Here is a 23,277-nt window from a genome sequence, read left to right on the forward strand (position 1 = left end):
AGGTTTAGCGTGAGAGTGTGAATGTTATGCTTTTGTTGACTGCAGCCATTCTGAGTGGGCAGTAGGCTGTAGGTACGCCATGTTCAGAATGCATGGACATCTGAGCCCCCCCTCCATCCATCCATCCATCCATCCATCCAGCCAGCCTTCTTTTTTTTCAGTCCTTGTTGATCTACTTAGAGTTTAAAAATTGCCCCAGCCAAGTGCTGTCGGCTCTGCCGCTATTTCAGCCTCCGCCTCATCTATGGCATATGAACAATATGAATACAAATGCTAAATTAAAGCCTTGTTGATATTCAAGTGTTCCTCACATTTACATTTAGCTCGTTATTTTTACTTGATTTTCTCCCCGTCTACAAATACACTGTCTGTCTGCAGCCGTTTTAAGGACCATCCCCGGCTTATTATTTCAAAGTCTGAGGAGCAGACTTCTACTTCTTGTTTCCGACTCTCTGCTGCCCACCACGTCTTCTCTCCAGCTGAGCAGATTTAGTGCAACTCCTGGAGTGAGTTTTTTTCTCATCGGCTGTGCCACCCATGCTATGAATAGAAGTCTGGGTGGCTGTGGTTTGGTAGGGATAAGGGTTTCGACCTATAAATGTTGTACTGCAACAGTTAAGTGCTGTCAGTTGCAGACAAAAAGAGCATCTTTAATGTGACCGCATCATCACGTCCCTTAATGTGGCCAGCCAGCCATTGCAGGCAGGAGCGCGCAGCTCCGGACTTTCCAACCTCGTGTTCCCTTCGCCCCCTCCGAGTCGAGCTTTTGTTCCTCGAGCATAAAAGCCGGCCAGCAACGACCTGTTGAGCACAATGCCTCCCCACAGACAAAGGATTTGTACCTCGCTGCTCCCCGCCGCGTAAAAGTTTCTGGGCGAAAGCGCAGGGTCGGCGGCGAGTTTCTTCCAGCTCTGACTCATGCCATTGTTCACACCTTGGGGATCATATGCTCTCACCACCCCCCCCAGCGCCAGCCGGCCGTAGCCTCACGGGAACCGAGGCCGGAAGTCTTTTATTCCAGATCTTCGGGCGTTTTCTGCCCTCACCGTCCTGCAGCCTGGTTGCATTTGGCGGCGGCCTGTACGGATAATTGAGTTCCGGAGATGGAGCATATGCTAAAATGCATGCGTTCTTTCAAATCGCTCAAACGCCATCTGGCGATTGGATTATTTCCACGACTGTGCACCTCACATATCAAATAATTCCATTAGCCCTCTTGAGAAGTGTATTCCAATATTGTGGATTTAAGTATGTTTATTCTCATGCCCGTTAGCAGGTCCAGTTCCTGATGCGCTAGCATAAAGGGCCGTGTGCCTCTGTCAGCAGACCTGCGGATGCTGAAGGGGATTAGGCCGTGTGGAGGAGGCCTAAAATAGCCGTTTCAACAGCAGGGCCGTCTGAGGGCGCACATTCCCCTCCCCGATCCAGTCGCGGACATCTCCATCTCGCCACAACAGAAATGAAGGAGCTGTTCTCCTGTCCCTCACGCACCTCTCTCTGAAACCCCATCCAGCCGGGCCTCCCAGAGGTCAGTCCGCTCGACGCGGATCGTGCGAAGCCTACCGGGTCCCGGTGTCATGTCAGCCCACATGGAAACACTTACGGCTTTATATTTGGAGTGTGTCAGGTCAGCGAAAAATTGTAGTTTTAGTTTGCGTCCCACTGTTCCAGTGGCTCGGTCTGCAGGAGCAAGGCCAGCGCCTCCATCGTTTACTGCATGCGGCCAGTGTCTGGTTCCTTATGCTCTCACGAGGCCTGATAATTACAGGGTGCCGGAGGACTGTTCTCCTTTCCAAGCTGCCCGCAAACCTCAAGCCGGCCTTACATCATTACCGCAGTAATCTAAAGGTCAGGTAGCGTAACATGTTGCACGAAGGTAAAAAAGGGAGGATTCCCACCCCTCTCCTTTTATGAGCCCGCGCAGCAATGAGTGTTTTTACAGAACGGTGTCGAGCCGCGGAGTTTCCGCCGCGTTCACTGGCCCCGGGAGCTCATAAAAGCGCTCATAACTAGTAGTTGAACATGTGGAAGTAGAAGCCTGTAAAATCAGCTGCATTGGAATCGTGCCGCTTTGAACAGACATGAAGCAGGGAGTGTGTTTCAGCTTTTCTGTACACAAGCAGTTCATTTCTCAAATACTACAACATTTCAACTTTCAGTTACTTTAATGACTTTCTGAATAACCTCTGACGTTCTCTATCGATGCAGCGAGTTTCAGTTTTCACTTTATTGTCACCAGCAACTGTGTACAGGTACTATATTGAGATGAAACAGGGTTCTTCTGAAAGTGAAAGTGATCTCAATGCAAATATACCAATACTGGTTGATGGTTTAATATACAAACAGTAAAAATTAGACATAAGGTCCAAAACAACAACAAATCAAACACTCAGCAAAGTCTATTGCACATTTACAATACAAAATAAACTTCTACCAACATGAATCCAAACATTTCTGTAAGGAATTTGCAGGAATATGAACACAAACAACAGCACCATTTATTATGAAGATTGTCAAATTCTAATATGATGCTACATTTGTCAATGTTTTAATTGTGCAATGTGTTTAACAGCGAAAAACCAAGCCTACAAAACTATGGAGATTAGGTTTTTTTTTTTATTTTAGTTATTTATTTGTTGGTACAGATCCAACATGTGCCTGCAAGTCCACCATTCCTGGTGTGAAATTTTTCACTAACAGATGGGATTTGTTTGTTCTCCCCTTACATGAGAAATCTCTGTTCTGTCCATCTCATGATAGCAGGGGGTTAGCTATCATGAGTGCTGCGGTGGAAGTGGGTTATCTGTTCTGATGGGACAGTTTTCCTCCTGGTACCACCAGACCTCTCTGGAGATATCTACTGGGGCAACCTTAATCATGCAGCCTTTCCCAACGTCCGCTGTCCTCCTCCGGAAACGTGATGTAATGTTTTTGGAAAGGGTTTATCAGTGCTGAGATGTCTGACACGGCAGTTTTGTTGCCTTTTCTGTATGAAGAGCCTTGTCCTGGTGGACAAAGTCTCCCGTTATGAAACACGATGAAGCGAGAACAGTGAGAAATAAATTCCCACCATTAATAATGCAGCAGCCCGGCTGCAGCCTCGCACCTACTTTCATCCGTACATAAAACAGGCTTTGAACAGCACCTTTTTCAGAGACTTCTCCCCCATCCACCGAGGACGGCACATGTTTCCCTGACACAGATCTTACCATTAATTTGATGGTGGGGAAAATATTCCATGCAATTTGCTCAAATTGGCAAAATAGATCTGAGAATTCCATATTGCCTCTGCCAGGCCTACTGACAGATGAGTGGCGAGTGTGTGTTTGCGTGCATGTCTGTAGCGCGTGGCGGCAGCGGAGCCTTATTATTCTCGAGAGCCTCTTGCGCACGCTTTGAATTAGTCCAGTTCACCTGCATAGCAGAACGTAGTGAGAGTCCAGTCTCTCTCTCTCTCTCCCCGTCCGGGCACTTTGAAACGGATGAATGTTTTAAAGGAAGAACGAAAGGAAAGATCTCTTCCCTCGGTGTGACTGGCATTTGATTATCTGACCTTTCTCATGGGATGCCGCGGCGCTCTGGCCAGTCTCTCGTTCTCTTTTTGTCTTTCTCGTAATTCTCGCCCTGTCTCGGTGGGACTGAGGAATCGTCTAGCCGTTCCCAGGGTGCCGAGGGGCAGTCAGAGGGCGCATTGTGCCAGCAGGCAGATCTCCTGATGGCCTTACCTTCCTGAAAAGCCGGAGAAGAGCAGCTCCTCTGTGCCAGTCGGTGTCCTAAGAGTCCTTTTAACAAGCAGGATTCTGTTGTCCAATTGTAAAAAACACTGACCAAAAACTAGCTAGGAAATAAATCAACACCCTGCCCTACCTGCCCTACCCGCCCTACCTGTCTGGGTCTTTTTTCACAATAAACGACCCATCGTCTCATATTCTCCCATACTCCCCCGGTGCTAAATAAGACTTGGGGCATTTTCCCAAGTGTCACATCAAGTAGGTCTGTGGGATTTACTGTGCTCCTGCTGGTTTACTCAATGTCTCATGTCCCTCTGCATCTTGGCCGTGAATTTGGAGCATCGTTCCTCAAATTTTAGCCCCTCAAAAACATGGCCCATTACGGGCTCATTTACTTTACACACGTACTGTATGCATGTCGTCAGGTGCATTTGGCGGATACATTTATTGTAAATGGAACTCTTCTGGCCCTGTAAACTCGTAATTATCGGCGAATAATAGCGCTCCGGCGCGGCCCCCCCTTTCCCGCAGCCCCTGAAGAGGCTTTTGACTAAGACCAGTGCGATCCTGCCGCCTCTGAAAAACACACAGCGAGAATGGCGCTTGGATTTCAAATAATCCCCACAATATGTCCAACTCTGCCTACACGGGCTACCTGCCGTCCGTGCAGACGGCGCGCCTGCACTGGCGACAGCATTAAATTACGTAACATTTATATAACAACCACTATTATTAGCCGGCTGTTTCCCTTGCCTCCTTTTCGGGTTCTTTGATCCTGTTGAGATTAGAGATAGCCAACGTGCTTTCGAAATCTCTTTGAAGAACGTACACTTTCAATCCTCTGAGGTATCAGGCCTTTCTGGTGATAAAAGCACACTGTAAGTCGCTATTTCGGGCAGAAGATTTTACCGGACTGTTGTCAGGGTCATCGCAGGTGGCACGCTTTGATATTTTTATTTTTTTTTTAACCCAGGTGCCTTGAAGAAACCGTTGGGTCCGTCCTGAACATCCCCTCCTGAAAGATGAGGACCTGCTTCACGCTGCTCCTTGCTGTTCTTCCAATTATTCAGGCCGGTAAGAGATCAGGTCAGCTGTCCATCGCCGACCAGCCGGGCGCTAATGTACAACGACGTACGGCTTATTCCAGCGATGTCTCGCCTGTCAGTATTAATACTGGCGCTATGGCGTGACGCGGGCGGATGGGCCCGTGACTCCGGCCTCTCGCATGTCGCCGTATGGGCAACGGCAGGGAAACATCTGACAAAGCCTGCGACTTTGATTCCCTTCCGGCAGGGCGATTGGTGGGAAATTGTCTGTTTGTTCCAATAAATGCAATCATTTTGCCGAGCTGAAGTGTCCTCAGCCTACCCCTGAGTGTCCTTATCAAGTCGCCTCTTCGAGCAAGCGGAAGGCCAGGCCCTGGAGATGAACATGCGTCAGCGATCTAATAGGCTGTTTGCGTAGCGGCGAAGGTGGGTGAGCTGCAAATCTGCTGCAAACGGCAACTGGGCTGCAGAGCCGCCACGTATGAGGAACGCGGCGGCTCTTCCTGATTGGCCGAGACGATCACCTGGCGTACCTCCAGCCCGTGTGGCCTCAGTCCTCTCGCTTTAATTTTACCGTAGGCAGCAGACGCTCACCACAAAACGCTGGACTGCTATCACAATCACACCCTTTCTCGTTTTGTGGGAAAGAGATGCGCTTTTTTTGTGTAACTGCTCTTTTTTTGTCTTTATTTTTGTGCACAAAACAGCCATTTAATTACAAACAGAAGTCATTTGGAGTCATTTTTGTTGTTGGTACTGTTGTGAGTAATTGCAAAAATAAGTGTCCTGCTGCTTCCCAGCCACTGCAGCAATCTTCCCCTGACTCCATGTGAAAAGACTGGAGAACAAAAATCAATATTAAGATGTCTTTGCTTTTATGTTGCAAATTCACAGTGGCAAGTGGAATGATTTAATAAGTTTACATGAATGCAGGAAAGAAAGGCTTTGTGCTCCCATAATAAAGTCTTTTATCACATTTTTTTTATATGGGAATTGCTATGGTTGACCCCCCCCCTGGGAAAGTATGCATGAGCTGAAATGCTGTGTGTTCTTTTTCTGCTCAAAATGTTTGGAAAAATGTAAAAAATATGTTATTGTGGTGGGCTCTCCATTGACCCAGTGTCAGTCAGTATTCCAGTCATGTGTTTTTTTTCACTCTTCTCTCAGAGGGGGTTTATTAAGTCCCTTCATTATGTAGAAAAAAATGACGTGTAGAGCTATTCTTCATCTGTGCGTCCAAGATATTTTTTGTGGAGATGTTAACCACTAACTTGGATTTCACATTTGTTTTTATAAGAGCGAGAGGAGGGGGAGGTGTGGAATTGGGTTTTCTGTTCTCTTCAGCATTAATTTGCCTCATCCCCGTAATCAGGATGAAGAACAGCAAGTTAGTCACAGGTCACCAGGCCAGGTCCTGCGGTCATCCGCCCAAAACGTCTGCTCAGTATCAGCTGAGCTGCTCCTGATGCCTTTTCCTGCTCTGCAGCCCGCGCCGTACACGCCGCAGCTCTGCCTTCATGGTGCAGATGTGGCTCTAATGGAAACATACCAGTCCATTCATCACGTCTCTCAAAAGACAGAGGATATTGCCTCGGAAATTGTGATTTTTCTTTTCTTTTCTTTTTTAGACTGGGGTATCCGCAAACTTTATGAGGTCTACAATTTGGTAGCTTTTTACAGTGTTTAGTTCCTGTTTGAGCAAAGAGTTGCCGACGTGTGTTGCCGACGTGTCTGATTACAGAAAAAAAGTGGGACTGAGGTCTTTTTAAAATTCACAATTCCTGCATATTCTCTGTAGAATGAAACTCAGTCACCATTGTTAATACATCACAGTAGCATTGAATAGCAATCCCACACATGCTTATTATCTTTACTGCTCAAATTACCATGCGAGATTATGCATGTTGAATACATTATTCCTTTTCAAAAACACCTTTTAAAAATGTTTTTATTGTTTCGCATTGTGATTGGCATTCCGATGGTTCTGATCAAGCACCAGTACCAGCAGTACTAAAATTCTGGTTTTCATTTAGCCAATTGGACCTTACTTCTCCACACTTGTTTTTGTTTGAATAATGAACCACAGTGCACTTGGGGTCATGATACGGTGCCTGAGGTAACTGTTCAAAGTGAATAAGGGCAACGGGGATTTCCTCAGTTTTAAGTGGGACTGTAAACGCCACAAAATTTCCAATGCACTTGAATCAAGTTAGAGTGAGACGCAAATCAAGGTTGTTACAGAGAGATTTCCCTAAATTTGCACAAATCCAATTTACTCATGCTCTTGTAGCCGTCCTGCTGTGCTTTCGAGTAAATGAAGTCTTTCCTTCTGCTACAGTCTGCCCTGATAAAGAAGACGGCTTGCAGCCATGGACCCCAGGGCACAGTGAAGCTCACCGCGTCACCATTGGCTACGGCAAGAAAGTCCTCCTCACGTCCTCAGCAACCGTCCATTCCATAGAAATCCTGGATGGTGGTATGCAGCTGCCGCACTGATAAAGATTTATCACCCACAGTCACATTTGCATTCAGTATATGAGACACATTTGAATCAGATTGCCTGTCCAGCTCAGACCAGCTCACACTCAACCAACATGTCAGGTGGATTTTTGTGTAAGATTGTGCCACCTGGCACATGTATAATCCATCAAATGAAGCTCCAGTATATCACTGAGAATTAAGGAAATGGCCAGATATCCTCTGTAGTCTACAGACTCCTTATAAACACTAAAAAAAACACTGCAGACATTCTCAGTACACAAGCTGCCTGACGTTGGGAGGCCAAATCAAATATTATAACCGGTTTAATTCCGGTTTAATTCTGTGTGAGACAAACAACAATTCTGTGTTGTTTGTCTCTCAAAGTAAGTATGTAACCCTGAAGCATTTTCTGTTTGATGCAGTTAAAGCTGGCAGTTTCACCACGAGTTCACTAAATGCAGATAGTTTATTTACATTTACAGCATTTATCAGACGCCCTTATCCAGAACGACTTACAATCAGTAGTTACAGGGACAGTCCCCCCCTGGAGCAACTTCGGGTTAAGTATCTTACTCAGAGAGTGTGTACTACCACCATAATTGATTACACATCAACAAAATTGCTGGTTGGGTAGTTAGCACCTAAACTAAAGATGCACATATCTGTACAAAAATGTCTTTATTTCTGTAAATACTGAAGAGTCTTAACTGTTGATAAAAGCAGCCTGGACACCTTCTGCTCTTCAGGAAAACTAGTAATTGCTGACACCATCCGACCCATCCTGCTTCGGACCAAACACATTCTTATAGGAGCGAAGGGGGAGCTCCACATTGGCAGCCCAGACTGCCCTTATAAAGGCAGCCTCACCATCTCCCTCTATGGACGGTAATACAATCATAATCTGAATCTGACAGTGGTGAATGCGATTTGTTGAACCCTAATGACACAGTGCTGCTGACCCTTGACCTCGAACAGGTCCGACGATGGCGACACAGAGCACAGCTACTTTGGACGAAAGTATGTTGGCGTCGGCACCGGTGGTACCCTTGAGATCCATGGGGACCGGAAGCTGTCATGGACATTTCTCAACAAAACCCTTCACCCTGGTGAGGGCAACGAGAACAGTTACCATTTTGAGAGAGGCTGGGGAAACAGAGGCATCATTGTCCATGTCGTTGATCCCAAGAGCGGAGATGTGTTGCACTCTGATAGGTCAGTGGAACATATTGCATTCTGAGGGGGGCGGGGCTTCTCAAATGGCATATGTCACAAGAAAACTGCAGACATTTATACACACAAAATGATTTGTGTTTTGATGGATAATCTTTCATTCTCTTCAGGTTTGACACATACCGGAGCAAAGATGAGAGTCGCCGACTCGCTCAGTACGTTGACCTGGTGGAGGACGGCCTGATCCTTGCCATGGTGGTGAATGACGAGGGCTCTAACAACCTGGAGGACACAGCCAAGAAGACACTCAGCAGACTGGGCAGCCAGCACTTCCATCGTCTTGGATTCCGGTAGGTTCTCCGTTTCCTTTCCTGGGCACATTTCCAAGTCGAGTCCGAGCAAAACATCCGTAATAGATCGAGAAGGCAAATCTTTCTTGAATTCTGGGCTGGGTTTAAGCGGGCATATTCATTGCAGGGCCATACATTTATTTTTTTTTTGTAGATGGGTCCCCAACCGCCTACAAAGGCTCAGTATTGATTTGTGTTGCTTGAAGTTTTATCAGTATTTTTCTTTGTTTCTTTTTAAATAAGTAATTTCCCTTGAAGCTCAGTGCAGAAATTTAAGCGCCATCTGTATAATGTTATAATACCATAATGATGCAATTATCCAGTCGGAGCATTGTTCAATACAAAAACTACTGGAATCCAACTGGTTAAGAGATTGTATGGGGGCAGGGGCATTTGTGGCCTAGCAGTTAAGGCAGTGGCCCCATGATCAGAAGGTTCGAATCCCAATTTGCCCAGTTGTCACTGAGGTGCCACTGAGCAAGATACCGATCCTACACTCTGCTCCCCGTGCGCCTGTCATGGCTGCCCACTGCTCACTAAGGGGTATGGGTTAAAAGCAGAGGACACATTTCTTTGTGTCATCGTGTGCTGTGTTGCAGTGTTTCACAATGACAATCACTTCACTTTCACTTTTCATTTTCAACTGAAGCATCAGAAAAAATATAAATATATGTTGTGGAGTTGTGCGCACCGAGGTTGACGAATGCTCAAATTTAAATATTTCCTCGTGACAGAACCTCATGGGGTATTGGGGGTTGTAGTAACGTTGCCTTCTGTCCACCCACTCCTGCCAAGTAACCCCAGATTCGAATATGACTCACCAAGTGCCAGGAAACATTTTAATAGGCAATAACTCCTCTAACAAGCAGGAGGAATTGGCGATCAAATGTCCGTAGATCTGATTTACATGTGTTTACCCAAACCTTGAAAGCCTACCTTGGCTTGAGAGTTTATTTATTCAGGCAGGGCATAGTCCTGCCCTGCTCTGCTGCTGTCCTGATGTGTGTGTGTGTGCGGCATGTCAATCTCTTGATCTAGTTTGGTGAGAAGTGACTTATAAAATTGGATCCCTGAATGTCAGAAAGAGGAGGCAGCAATGCCACAGAGGCCCGGGGACGGTGTCAGTCTGTCTTTTTAGAGGAGGCCCAGGGAGCCGGTGGGGCTGACGTGAGCCTCTCCTACTGTAATTACCCAGCCTTCCTTGAGTGCCTGGGCTGCCAATCACACCTTATGTCAATATCATTTACAGAGCCCAGATGTTTGTTTAATGGAGACGTTCTCTCTCTCTCTCTTTCTCCTGTTCTTCTCTTCTCCTGTCCATCCCAGGCATCCGTGGAGTTTCATCACAGTAAAAGGAAATTCATCCTCCACTGTGGAGGATCATGCCATCTATCAAGGTGAGTCTGTAATCGTCTTTGTTTGCACACTGTCAGAAAGCAAACACAGCATGTCCTCTACAGGGGCAGATCAGAAGGGACTTGCTGAGACAGGCCAGTCACTCTTCACCTGTCCTGTTTGTGTTGTCTGATAGGAACCAAAGCATCGTCAGAAGCCAGAAGCTCCAGCATCTTCCACACTGGCTACGGGGAGCACTTCACCATCACCACCAGCAGTCAGTGGGTGCAAGGTAACTCCACATAAGCACACAAGCTCTGTTTCACTGCTGCACATACCGCATTGACATGATGCATTAATACAACTGGCACGGCATCACTTTGTGTGTTGTTGTTTTTTGTTTTTTTTCGTCCTAATTTTCATGTATCAGATTATTAATGATCGGCTGCAGTGTCTATTTATGCAACCTCTATTGTGCCTATTTCAAACCAGAGCTCACATTTCATCACCCTGCTACTGGTCAACAGGAAACTGATTCCTACTAATCTAATAGCACAACAGTCCAGAAATCAATCTCTGAGCAGCCTCATAAATATCCCACAATCCTTTAGGGGTATCAATGCTGACAGAATGCATCTATAATTGTTTACTGTTCTTGCTTCAGCGTCCTGTCATGTCTTTGAGTAATGTGTCCATACTGCGAAGCTACATTCATCTCATAGCCCGTTAGAGATATGTCTCACACGATAGCATTTTTTATTTCGTGTAACACATAATCATAAACAAGTATGTCTTGTCTCACGCAAACCCTGCTAGAGATTATTACAGTGATCAAAGAGCGGTGAGGAGGTGCTGTTTACTGATTGGAACTTTCTCCCTCCGCTGTTTTATTGAATTTGATTTGAATTCCATTCAACAAAGCAGCCAGAATTCCCTGCTGGCTCCAGCTCATCATGCAGAATATAATGCAGGGGGAAAGCTCTTCAAATGACTCGGCCGCAAATACTCTCTGACATGCGGAATTGGAGAGAAGTAGACTTCTGGATTTAAATTAGTCTAATATCTGCCTGGACTCCGGTTGACAGGCGAGGGAGAACGACTGATGAACTGCTCATGAATCCATTTTACTGTGAACTCTGAGTGAGTGAGCGAGTGTGTTAGTGAGTGTAAGTAGGTAAATAACGGTTTGGACCTGGGTTTACCCTACAGAGGCTGAGTGGACGGAGTGGTTCGACCGGGATGATGAGAGGGGCTCCGGGGACTGGGAAAAGCTCTCCGATCTGCATAAAACTTTCCCTGAGCGACTGTGCAACAGCCCTTTGGACATTCAGGTCTGCGAACATACACACAAGCACAAAAAGATTTACACAGACACTTGCGTTCATCAAAAATACACAAGAGCAGCATAAATTGCTGATTTGGCACTCAAAACTCCTGTTGGATGTGTTGTCATAAGAAATTTGAGACCTCAAACCTACAAGGGAGCAGCTTTGTTGCATTTATGGCATTTGGCAGAAATGTAACAAAGCTGCTCCCATGCAGGTTTGAGGTCTTGAGACATGGGAGCATCTTTGTTCTATGTACACAGTGATTTATTCAGTATTTGTGCATGGAAATTCATTTATATAAATACCCCAGGCACTATTTGCCGCGCCTTTTTATGCACTTTTTTGTTTGTTGTCATGTTTATCAATTCAAGAAATATGGGTTTGTGCGTTTTTTTAGGATTTAATCTGGTAACGCTAATCTAATCAACAGGCGCATTTGATGAACATATGAGTTAATCTGCTATTAGCTCATCCTGGCAAACCACCACAACCAACCCCTGATTTTTGTAGGAAGATAAACAAAGCCAAAAGTCTCAAAAGCTTCATACTCTCTTAAAAGGAGCCTACCTAGGAAAATTTTTAATTCAGTTTCCCTTTTATTTAAAACAAGCAGCCCACATAGCATGAGGTATTTTAGAATTTTGTTGTCCAGTTCACTTGAATAATAGTAAATGACAGAGAAAAATCATAAGATGTGCTGTAAGATTGCTGACATTCTGTTTCCTTTTCTCCTGATAGGCTGAGACCGTTGATGGCATTTCGTCAAACATGACCGGAGAGGTCTTCTCCAAGAATGACAAGAACTACGGATTTGTGTGTCTCAACAAGGACCAGCCTGACGGCATCTGCCACAACTACAGAGTTCGCTTTCTGTGCGGCAAGCTTGGTATGTGTGCAATGTGGTCCTCTAGAGCCTGAAACCATTATCTTAATGGCACACTCCGACACACTGGGAACTTGCATGCAAAACTTCAGTTCCACAAAAAAAAATATCACAGTGACCAAAGAGCTGTTTTTTCGGAAACTTGGCACAGAGCTCACCCTGTCTAGGCATGTCTGGGTGATTGCTGTGTCATGTGGCTCGCTGTCTCCAGCTCAACAACAGGGTCCTGCTTGGGTTAAAAACACGTGTGGAGAATGGGGCCTGTTCCATTGGCTGAGACCAGCTCAAAAAAGTTTTAACTTATTTGAGGGCGTGTTCACCAATGTCACATCTTTTAAAAAATACATGCTTGTAAATACAAGCAACAAAAGCAAGGAAATACAAGCAACTCTATAGTATTTTTTTAGTAAACTGCCACATTGTGGATTTCACAAACAATTCCAGTTAGTTGAAACTTTGTTGTAACAGACCTTTCAACTTCTCTATGTTAATTAAGTCAGCAAATAAGTAATGTGGGGATTTACACATGCCATTCTGACCCTGTGAACCCTGCGTTGTGAATTTGCTTGTATTCCCACAGGGTTTGCAACACTCTTCTGGTATTTATTAGTTAATGATGTAAACATGTTAAGACCCACACATTTATAACACCACTGGCAGTCATAAATTCATAAGCAGTTTTACCACATGTGGTTCAAACAGCCAAATAGCAAAAGAGACATTTTCTTTATTAGCATGCTAATAGAAAGCTGACAGCCCTAGCATTAAGGGCACAATTTCACTTAACCTGACATTAAGGTCATCAGCGTCCTTTACATAAATAAATGGATTTTAAAAAGTTATTGAACTTGCAATATATTGAAGGGTGCAGGTTTAATTCATCGAGCGTGTGTGAGAGTTGACAACCATCATGATCCTGGAGACACTCAAGGTTAAGTGTCTTGCTGAGGGACACAGTGGTGGTCTTCTGGTTCAGAGGCAAGTTTTCAACCCACTAGGCTACTGCCACTAACAACCAAACACTTCTACCAAGCAGTAGGACACTTTACCTTACACTAGCAAACATACCCCATGCTTTGTACATAGAGTAAGTTTGAAAAAGTTGTCAGCACCGTTTAAAGACATGAGTTTAGTAGACTGGAAGACACTGACACTGTGTCCGTGCTGGGTTGTGCTGATCAGATACTTGTGTCCCACGGGGCATTCATGTGAAGCCTACTAGGTCTCTGACCTCGCTGATCTGTAAGGAAGAGATAAAACCACTCTGAACAATGCTGTGGAAGCCAGACTCTCCACGAACACGCCTGTTTTCCTCAAACGTAGATATTTGTGTTCTGCTTTCTCTGATCCGCTCAGGCATGACCAATCGACTCTGTGCCCCGCAGTGGTTTCCAGGCCTGCGTTTCTCGAGCGTGAGCCAGTATCGCAGCCGAGCAGGCAAGAGCAGCGCTGTGCACATGCAGCACTCGTGCCGGCGCACTCTGCTTGCCCATTGGTTTTCAATCAAAGCCGGGAATCCGTGTGTGAACCTGAAATAGAGTTTGCCGCAGCGTCACTCCAAACGCCACATGTGAGCATTTTCTTGTTTGGAGAAGGGAGATGAGTCCTCTGGCACTCGAGATTAGATGAACGATGGGCGATAACGGCTCTCGGGTTCCTTGTTTTATCCTTGAGCATATCGTGCTGAGAGAGATTAGAAAATTCTCGGGAGGGCTATAAGGGGGAGATATCGATGAACAACGAAGACCACCATGTTTATGACTGTGCAGTAATGAAGGCACAGTAGTGAAATTCGGTTTGAGCTTGTGGTTGCGGGAGAGGATGAGTGGTTTACATTTGGCTGGAACCCTGAGCTGGAGCGCCGGGATGCCGCTCGGAATCGGCTCCCAAATTAAATTTCCCCCTCATGCTTGAACACACATAAACACACATCTCAAAATACCCAGATGCCATTGTGTATTATAGATAAATAGTTCATTATTCTGCAGTGGCTTTCACAAGTACATAACCACTCATTATTCTTCACATAAATATACATTTCGATGAAAATAAAAAAAGACATAATGGACTTCAAGGCCAAAGCTGTAATTGTACAGTTTGAACTGCACAGAATGTTTGTTAATGTTGCCATTGAACAAATCCATTGGCTTTGAAGTTGAACTAAAATAATTACACATTTTGTCATGCATTTAATCACAGTTCAGCGTCCATTTGCACTCGCCATCTGTTGAAGCAAGCATACTAGCAGACAATTGCCCTGTCAACATGGCCATTCAGGAAGTGTGTTTTGGCTCAGCTCGAACATGACCTTTTAGTTCCTACTGACCTGAATTGTGCACAGTGGCTTTAGGGCTCACGTCCTAATTGGGACTAAAGCGTCGTAAAAGCTGATGGTTTTCTAATTGCACGTTTGTCTAATTTGTCGTGAGCAGCAGGTTTGTGGAGAGTAATTATTCAGCTAATTAGCTCTGTGCAGAATAGTTCTACAAGTGGACTGGTTGGACTGGACTGTAATGTAATGTACCATTTTTTTTTTTTTACAGTTCGACCACAGGCCTCCATCTCCATTGACTTGCAGTCGAACTCCAGCATCCTGGAGCTGGCGGACGAGGCAGTCGGGTGGAGGGCCGGGGACAGGGTGGTGGTGGCCAGCACAGACTACTCAATGCACCAGGCGGAAGAGTTCGACGTCATCCCCTGCTCCACCTGTGACGCCAATCAGGTCAAAGTGCAAGGTCAGTACCGCCATGCCCCCGCCCTCTACTCATTTTTACAGCACGCCCAATGGAATAAAAGACATTTGAGGTATTTTAGTCGTGTTTTTTCTGAACCAAAAAAACTGATTCTGCTTGGGTCTGTTGGTTTTGTTTGTTTAAGCATGTCTGTGTCAGGTCTTGTAGAGGACGTGACAAGTGAGGAATGAAAGGAAAGACAGCAGAGCGCAGACGGAAAAAGTTGTTTGAAAAAGATAACATTTTTAATGTGTCCCAGATTATGAAAAATAATAAGCTTCTCTCTCTCCGCTGTGAAGCATTCTGGGTAAGGTTCAGAGTACATATTTGTGTTGGTCTTTTTTTTTTCAGAGATTGCGCTCATATTTCTTTGTTTTCTTATTAATGTGTGCATTCCTGCACCTTTCCATTGCACCTGAGATATAATAACACTTCCTGTTGGAATGCTGTATGCCCTGCTAACCTCAGTTTTACCCTCTAAGAGAAGTTGAATGTAAAGCTCTCTTGCAATGCTCTTGAATATGAGAGCGAATTAGTTTTTTCCAATGAAGTCATTTGCTTCTGAAATGTCTGTCCTGAAGATGTGTGACTTTGGGTTTGGGTTTAATTTGGTTTTAATTGAGTTTAATTTTTAGTAACACCACTGTGCATCACACTGTGCATTAGCACATGTTTGCTAATGTGAGATAAAAGATGCCTTTCGCTGATTTTAAGAATTATACACAAACTTAAAAAAGGACATGGCTGTGTTGATAGTTAGTTCTGAGTTGCTAGACCCCCATTTTTGTGTTTTAATGCACTATTTTTGGATTTTTTAACTGTGAGGCTTGTGTAAGGTAAGGATTTACATAAATAGATAGAACAAGAAATAAGTGCTTGGTAGATATCTATATTGTAGAAGAGAACTAACAAAATATGGTATGAAATAATTTGTCTAATCCATAACAAATCCATAACAAATTCTCCATGTTTTGATTAACATACTTTAAAGTTGGAGGAGCCTGATGATTGACAGCTCTCACACAGGCTAAATCCTCATTTTGGATTATTTTAACCTGCGACCTTCAATATGTCACACGTGCAATCATTGCAGAGCAGGGTTCTTTCTTGTTTTAGCTATTTATTTAATGTATGTAAATCCTGAAGACGCCTTTGATCTTACAATAGTGAACAAGCCCCATAACTCGTGTGAACAGTCCCATTATTGTTCTTCTGCAGGTCAATTTCTGTTACCACAGTGTACACATTAGCTTAATGTGTGTAATCAAGTTATATCTTCTGTAAACTTCTTAGTTAAACAAGGCTGTAATATTCACTCTCGTACCACTTCCATCTCGTCTGGCCATGTGATTGGATGAGAGGACTCCTGGGAGAAAATTAAAACTCCCATGCCACCTTGATGCATCTGTTTAAATATCATTCTGCCATATTACATTGCTGACGGCGACATGCTGGTGCTGAATGACGTTGCTTAGTAACAGCAAGATTGTGGTTGGAACCACTTCATCATGGAAGATAAATCATTTTAAGAGTTTTGTCAGGAAGGCTTTCAAAAGTTTTTCTTTTCACAAAAGCCCTAATATTAACAGATAGAATACCATATTTTGTGTTTTCAGACATTGGCAGTCTCCTGTTTCAATATGTCACTGTACATCACTCCTTCTACTGTACAATATCATAATTATGTCAACTTTATGCCACATATATGGGTCTGTCAACAGCTCTTTGTGGCTGTGTGTTTGCAAGTAAATCATACTGAACTGTAAATCGCCCTACAGATATTGATCAAGTAGGAAAGCATTTCACTTGTGTGACCAGATGGACTAAACGAGCATATACTCCGAACCCGAAGCTTTTTATCGGAACGCTCTCCTTCACCAGCCACAGGCTCCCTTCTTTGCTTGTTTTCTAAAGAGGATTATAGTTGCTAGGGTTAAAAAAAAAGAAAACTCACGGCAAACAAACACGTGTCGCCCGCCACTCCCCAGCATTTTCCTGTTCTGACAGGTGTTGTTAGGCGGTGCACATAATTGCCGACGTCCCTGGAGGTGTAGGCCCCAAATGCCCCTTCTCTGTTTACCTGCCGCGATTAAACATGCAAATCTCTGCTGGTGGCTCTCCACCTCTAATTCCCGCATGCAAACCTGCAGAGGGAGGGAGACATGAGATGCTTTTAAACCGAGGATTGTTTTTCACCGTCTGAACCACCATCCACTTTCATGCCAACAACAGCTGGAAGGCCATGAGTTTGGTGGCATTTCTCCATTTACTGGAAATGGCCTCTTCATCAAGATCCTCAAAATTCTTGCTCCCGAGTTGCTGTTTCCCTGCAGAGTCTAGGTGCGTTATTGGATCCAGTCTGACTCTGTTCTCATTTTCACGGTGTCTCTGGGAGGCATTTGCCTGTCAGGAAAGGAGATGTTTTCTCTGGAGTGTGGTTGTTAAATGTATTTTTTTCTGAACTGTATAATCTGTCAGATCGGGGCCGCTTATTCCTAATTTGAAGCCTTTTTGTGTTTATCAAAAGCGGTTGTTAGGTGTGAGATCAATAGACGGCCTCTGATCTGAGAAGGCGAGCGTCAGGGTTGCACAGTGAATTTTCAGAACTGATGTACGGTGTTCCTTCACTGAAGTCTCCACGTTCCCTTTTTTCCCTTTTTCAGAAGTGAAAAACAAAGGTCTGTAATGAATTAGCAGGGATTCTGCAGGATCATTTGTAGGTTATCTGGAGTTTAGGGATGACTGGAATGCACTTCAGCGAGAGGACGAAACCCTCCTGGGGCATGTCAGAGATGAGAGAGACATGTCTTCATGCCCAAATGAGAAGAATGCAGTTCGACCCTCCGCCGTCCAACCGTGTGTTCAACCTGAAGGCAAAAACAAGAATTGCAACAGATTTGTTGAGCATTAACCCTGCCTGTAGCAATGTTGAGCATTAACCCTTCCGCAATGTGAAGTATAAGACATTGTAAATAATGGTAGAGACTAAAATTTGTGGCATTGCTTACAATTAATTCCATTTGAAATGCAAAACCTATGAGTTGCACCATCGTAAGCCACTATGAAGACTCGAATTTTTTTTTAATTGCCAATTGCCATAATCATAAAACCAAAAAAAAAAAAAATGTCAGGGCAGGAAGTATTGTAATATTAGGAGTATTAAAAGCTTCCAAATGGGGCACGTTGGGGCAGAGGTGGCCTAGCGGTTAAGGAAGTGGCCCCGTAATCAGAAGGTTGCCGGTTCGAATCCCAATCTGGCAAGGTGCCACTTAGGTGCTACTGAGCAAAAGCACCGTGCCCACACACTGCTCCCTGGGCGCCTGTCATGGCTGCCCACTGCTTTCCAAGGGTGATGGTTAAAAAGCGGAGACGTTTCGTTGTTTCACTGTGTGCTGTGCTGTGTATCACAATCCTTTACTATTTAATAGTTTTTTCTATTTTAACAGGTTTTCATATCGACCTGTAAAAAATGAACTCTTAACTAGCTAACATCCAGTTGTAGCTAATCCGCTGCTCCTGAAAATTTTCAACACTCGCACGGCACATGTAGGCTCGCTTGTTCTGCGCTGTCACTCTGTGCTTGTTCCTCAGTGACTTGTCCCCAGGACGGGCCATTTCTGAATGTTTTGAATTTTCCACTTGATGCGAATCTCCAAATTCTTAAATTCGTCAGATTAGTGTAAGCTGCATTAATGTCTATACCTAGCCTACGGGTCTTTACAATTAGTAACACTTGTTGTTATTGACTGAGGGGGCCTGTGGTTGTTTGGGAGGTTTTTCACGGTTTCAATCATAATTGGCCAGGCCTTTAATGCTAAAAGAGGTCTTTAAAACATGTAAAATGATTTCATTTAACATCAAATGAGCTTCGATAGTTCAGGCAGACGTCTTAAGGAAGCTCTGGTAATGGATATCATGAGCTAAGACACTCTGTGCTGGTCTTCAGCTGGCATCTGTTTTGCACTGAAGATCCAGGGGTGCACCTTTGTGTAATGTAACTGGACCGTTGTGATGTGTCGGGACCCCACGGGGTCGCGGAGAGAGGCTAGTCACGCATCCAGAGTTGGGAAGGGGGCAGCCAGCCTTGTTACCCGCTGGCAGCGGTTTGTCTCTGCAGCTTGTGAAAACGTCCTGCACGAATGAGGGATTATCACGTTATGCTTTAAACGTTGCCTGGCGGCAGGGAATGTCAGAAACAACGCAGCCCTTAACAACACCCTCTCCACAACACGGTGATATGAGGTGCTGATAGGAGAATATGGCAACAGGTTCGCGTGCCAAGCATAGTTTTCCTTGTTTCGTTTTTTTTAAACGGGGACTGATTTGCACTCGCTGGTGTGATTCGTGCATTTCACTCTCTTCATATGAAAAAAAAAGCTGCATAATGCTCTACTTATCATACATAGCATTATGTATTCTGTCCCTGATGGAAAGCAATCGGGATTTTAGCCCTGGCCACTCTGGCCGTGGATGGAGACCTGGCTCGCAGACAGCCCTGCGCATGACCTGACGGTTACTGCGGCCCGTAATTAGATTTCGCCCGCGCGTCCCCGCAGTGTCAGGTGTTTGACAGCAGGATGCGGAGTGGCAATGTGAGTGTGCGGCAGGGAGCTCTGGCACTGGACCTGGCTCTTCTGTTTAGCAGACAGCCTGTGTGAGGTGTGTGCTGTACATAGCCGCGGGCAAGTGTGTGGCCAGTACGCTTTAAATTTGGTTGGATTTTTTGGTGCTTATAATGGGTCGGACTTTGCAGATAAAAACAAATGGTTATATGTGTTAGGTTTTTTTTTCCATGGTCACAATAACTACGTCAATAAAACCTTAAGGCACAATTGTGAATGTGAACAGCTTCTGCGCTTCATATTTTTATTTGCAAGTGAAAAAAGGATTTATATACGTGTGCTTTTTGTATTCAATGTTGCGAGTGTGCATGCTTGTGTGTTGTATGTATGCATGCATGTACCTGTTGCATGTGTGCATCATTGGTGTGTGTGTGTGTGTGCTTATGTGGAATGAGGGGTCATTCACCCGCCTCAGACAGCTGAGGCAGCTCCAGAAGGATGTAATTCGCAGTGATGCCCTGCTGTCCTCTCCATTTCTCCCCTCACATCCGCTGCCACAGCGCCACGGCGGGCGCCCCAGGTCGGCTCTCTCACACGAGCTTGTTGCAGAACGACAAGAAAGCCAGGAACTCTGCCGAACTCCAAACAAAAATAGAATGTAATACCGCGGACCCTGGGAAGTCGGTTCTATCAGCCGCTGCTGTGCAGGAAAGAAGAAGAAAGGGGGGGAAAAAAACGCTCCTCCAAATGACAGCGGCCTGGAACAGCGGGCCGAATTACAGCAATTTTACTTCCTCTGATTGCCAGCCGCCTGTAGTGTCACACCGCCGTGCTGGTGCTCCCCGGGCTGATATTACTACACCCCGGCGGAGAGTGGTGAACGAGAGTGTGAGAAATTGGGGTGTGAGATGGAAGAACAGAGTCTGAGGGTGAGAGATAGAGGGAGTGAGAAAGATCGTGTGCAGAGGTAATGGAGTTGTGGTTTTATTACGCACCCCTCCGTTCTCACAGACAATTTCGCCCAGGCCCTCAGACGAGGATGTTGTAGTTTGGCTGCCGCATTTTCCCTCTGTTTTCCCTGCCAGCGTGAGCCGCCTGGCTGTGCGAATGCGGCTCCTACCTCCTCAACGCCTTGCCAGAAAAGCGGCGGGAGGCAATTAGGCAGCCGGGTATCTGAAATCAGATTTAATGCGGCCGAGGCCGAAAAGATTTACTTCTGCCTGTCCGCCCGTAATGACTGGGCCTGGAGCCAGTCCCACTGACCTGTATTCCACTCCGGATCTGGGCGGGGCAGTGGCCGACATCAGCTCGGAAACACTAGCACATCTGTAAAAAGAAAGAAAGAAAGGGAAATTCTGATGGTCAGAACAACCAAAAATATATTAGTAAAACATATTTCACCATGTTTTCCCCAGCAAATGTTTTCATTCACCTTGAAAAATGGCGCTGGCATATTCTGTGTTATATTCAGTGAATACTGTAAATTACAAGAACAAAGAACCTTTTTTTTCTTATATTCTAATTTTTTTTTAAAAGCACTAGTAAATGTGTTGCATTTAGAAAGCAGGAGAAAGTGGGCTGTGTTTGTTGTCCAAAAGCATTTTTTCGACAGGAAAAAGGTTTGAGTTTTCTGCCTCTGCATCACTCTTGTCTAAAATCCGTCCATCCTGACTCATTCTATCTGGGTCATCCAGAATTATACTTCACTCAAGCGCCTCTTTTCACACTCCGTCCCTTTCTCCTGATCATTGTTTCTCTCTTCTTCACCCTCTTTCAACCTCCCTGACTGCCCCCCTCTCTCCTTCTCTTCCCTTGCCATTTGAAGCCTCAGAAATTGTCTGCGAGCGATAAGCCATCAGCGCTCTGTCGCTGTCTGGCTGTGAGAGTTGTCTGAATTGCTCGGCGCTGTGGCAGGTTGAGCTGCTGGAGAGCGCCGCTAATGGGCGTGAAGCCGTGGCCCCGGAGCGGGCAGCGTGCCGGGTGAGTGACAGCAGGCCAGACGACGACATTGACAAGCATGTGGCATTTTTTATTTTTTTTCATCCCTCAGGAAAACCGACCTTCCCTCACATGGGAGAGGAAGTGGACGGGGTGGACATGAGGGCGGAGGTCGGCCTGCTGACCAGGAACATCCTGATCCGGGGCGAGATGGAGCCGGCCTGCTACGCTAACGAGGCCTGCAAGTTCTTCGAGTTTGACACCTTCGGAGGCCATCTGAAGGTACCAGACCTGTTGCTTTTGGTGACACGGTTGCAGGTGGGGTGGGGTGTCAGTGTGACAGAGGATCAGCCAAGCAGCTGGCGGCCTGGGTAATTACCTTCTCTCAGATTCAGCCCTCTCTGCGAGGGTTGGAACTGGCGGCCATTTCGGCTCCCAAGAGTCACGTTCTGTAAAGTCGGCCAAATCCTAAAAAAGCGATTGATTCAGGGGATGTTTGAATAAATAAGTAAACAGTTCAGACTTGTGGCGTATTGTTTCTGTGAGAGTATTACTCTTGGCCACATGTTTGAAATGTCCCCAAATGCTGGTTCCTGTCATCTGAAGCCCAGTCAATAACTTAACGAACGCCAGATGTCTAGCTGTGAGAAAAAAAAAACAGAATGTGCAAACCCGTGTCATCTTTTAATGGAGCAGCTATCAAGTTCTCCTTAAAGTCGAACATGACACACTGACCCCTTCCTTAACATCAGCCTGGACGCCTCCCATTGATTATTGACGTTTCCAGTCGCAGTCAAAGCCTTTTTTTGGAAGGAGAATGGTGTCCTCGCCAACGAGGTGGAAGAAGGGTGGAATAAGGGATCTGTCTCAGCCTGCATGTGGAAGAGGACGGATTTAGTGAGCGGGCAGATTTTCTTGCAGCGCAGTCTGTTGCTTCTCAAGGGAAGGATGATGCCAGATAATGCGCCCATGCCCTGAGCTCTGCCTCAGTTTATGTCACATGTTTCACATGCTCTGACATGTACATCCCTAATCTGACTCCTCCGGGGCGGAATGCGGAATCCTGGGATGGATATGCATGAGGAGTCGGTGAGCATGGCTTGGAAAGATAGGAAATATATCCCTTGCCTGCTTGCGTGCATACATATCATTTTCTCTCTCTCTCTCTATATGGCCGATGTCTAAATTCTTCGTATTCTCATTTTATTACTCTTTCTCACGCTCACACCCACACCTACCCTCCCCTTCACTGCATTCCATTCCTTCAGGTGGAGCGGGGCTTTAAGGCCACGCATGTGGAAGGCGTGGAGCTGAAGCATATGGGCCAGCAGTCAATGGGACACTATCCGGTGCACTTCCACATGAATGGAGACGTGGACGAGAAGGGAGGCTACGATCCGCCCACCTACGTCCGAGACCTGTCCATTCACCACACCTTCTCTCGCTGCGTCACCGTGCACGGATCCAATGGATTGCTGGTGAGTGTGGCCACACAGATCAATCAGTCCCTGATGAGTTTCCACCCATGAACATAATCTTATGTTAGTTCCAACAATCATAGCAGGCAGTGGCTTCTGTTCTCCTGAAAACGTGACCTCCTCTACCATGCATGTGCACAGAATGGAAAGAAGGGAGTTCTAGTTTATTTTTCGCTCCTGTTAACAAATATTTTATATGTTGTGTCATGTATCAAAAATGTTGATATGCATGTGCAGAGACAC

The 23,277-nt window shown here is 45.4% G+C and overlaps 1 protein-coding gene across 2 annotated transcripts in view; it reads left to right on the forward strand.

Annotated features, from left to right (window-relative positions):
- cemip (cell migration inducing hyaluronidase 1) overlaps positions 1-23,277 on the forward strand; it is a 57,625-nt gene that overhangs the window by 19,978 nt on the left and 14,370 nt on the right. The window contains exons 2-13 of one of the 2 annotated variants that reach the window (XM_028956550.1): positions 4,705-4,817; positions 7,116-7,253; positions 8,005-8,143; positions 8,234-8,470; positions 8,599-8,778; positions 10,105-10,175; positions 10,310-10,405; positions 11,323-11,444; positions 12,180-12,327; positions 14,868-15,059; positions 21,669-21,838; positions 22,825-23,034. In XM_028956550.1, the coding sequence (XP_028812383.1) occupies positions 4,754-4,817; positions 7,116-7,253; positions 8,005-8,143; positions 8,234-8,470; positions 8,599-8,778; positions 10,105-10,175; positions 10,310-10,405; positions 11,323-11,444; positions 12,180-12,327; positions 14,868-15,059; positions 21,669-21,838; positions 22,825-23,034 (1,767 nt within the window). In that variant the 5' untranslated portion in view covers positions 4,705-4,753. The remainder of the gene's footprint in view (positions 1-4,704; positions 4,818-7,115; positions 7,254-8,004; positions 8,144-8,233; positions 8,471-8,598; positions 8,779-10,104; positions 10,176-10,309; positions 10,406-11,322; positions 11,445-12,179; positions 12,328-14,867; positions 15,060-21,668; positions 21,839-22,824; positions 23,035-23,277) is intronic. The other variant, XM_028956551.1, reaches the window with a different exon arrangement.

The sequence above is a fragment of the Denticeps clupeoides genome, chromosome 16 (assembly GCF_900700375.1).
Source record: "Denticeps clupeoides chromosome 16, fDenClu1.1, whole genome shotgun sequence".
Lineage (NCBI taxonomy): Eukaryota > Metazoa > Chordata > Actinopteri > Clupeiformes > Denticipitidae > Denticeps > Denticeps clupeoides.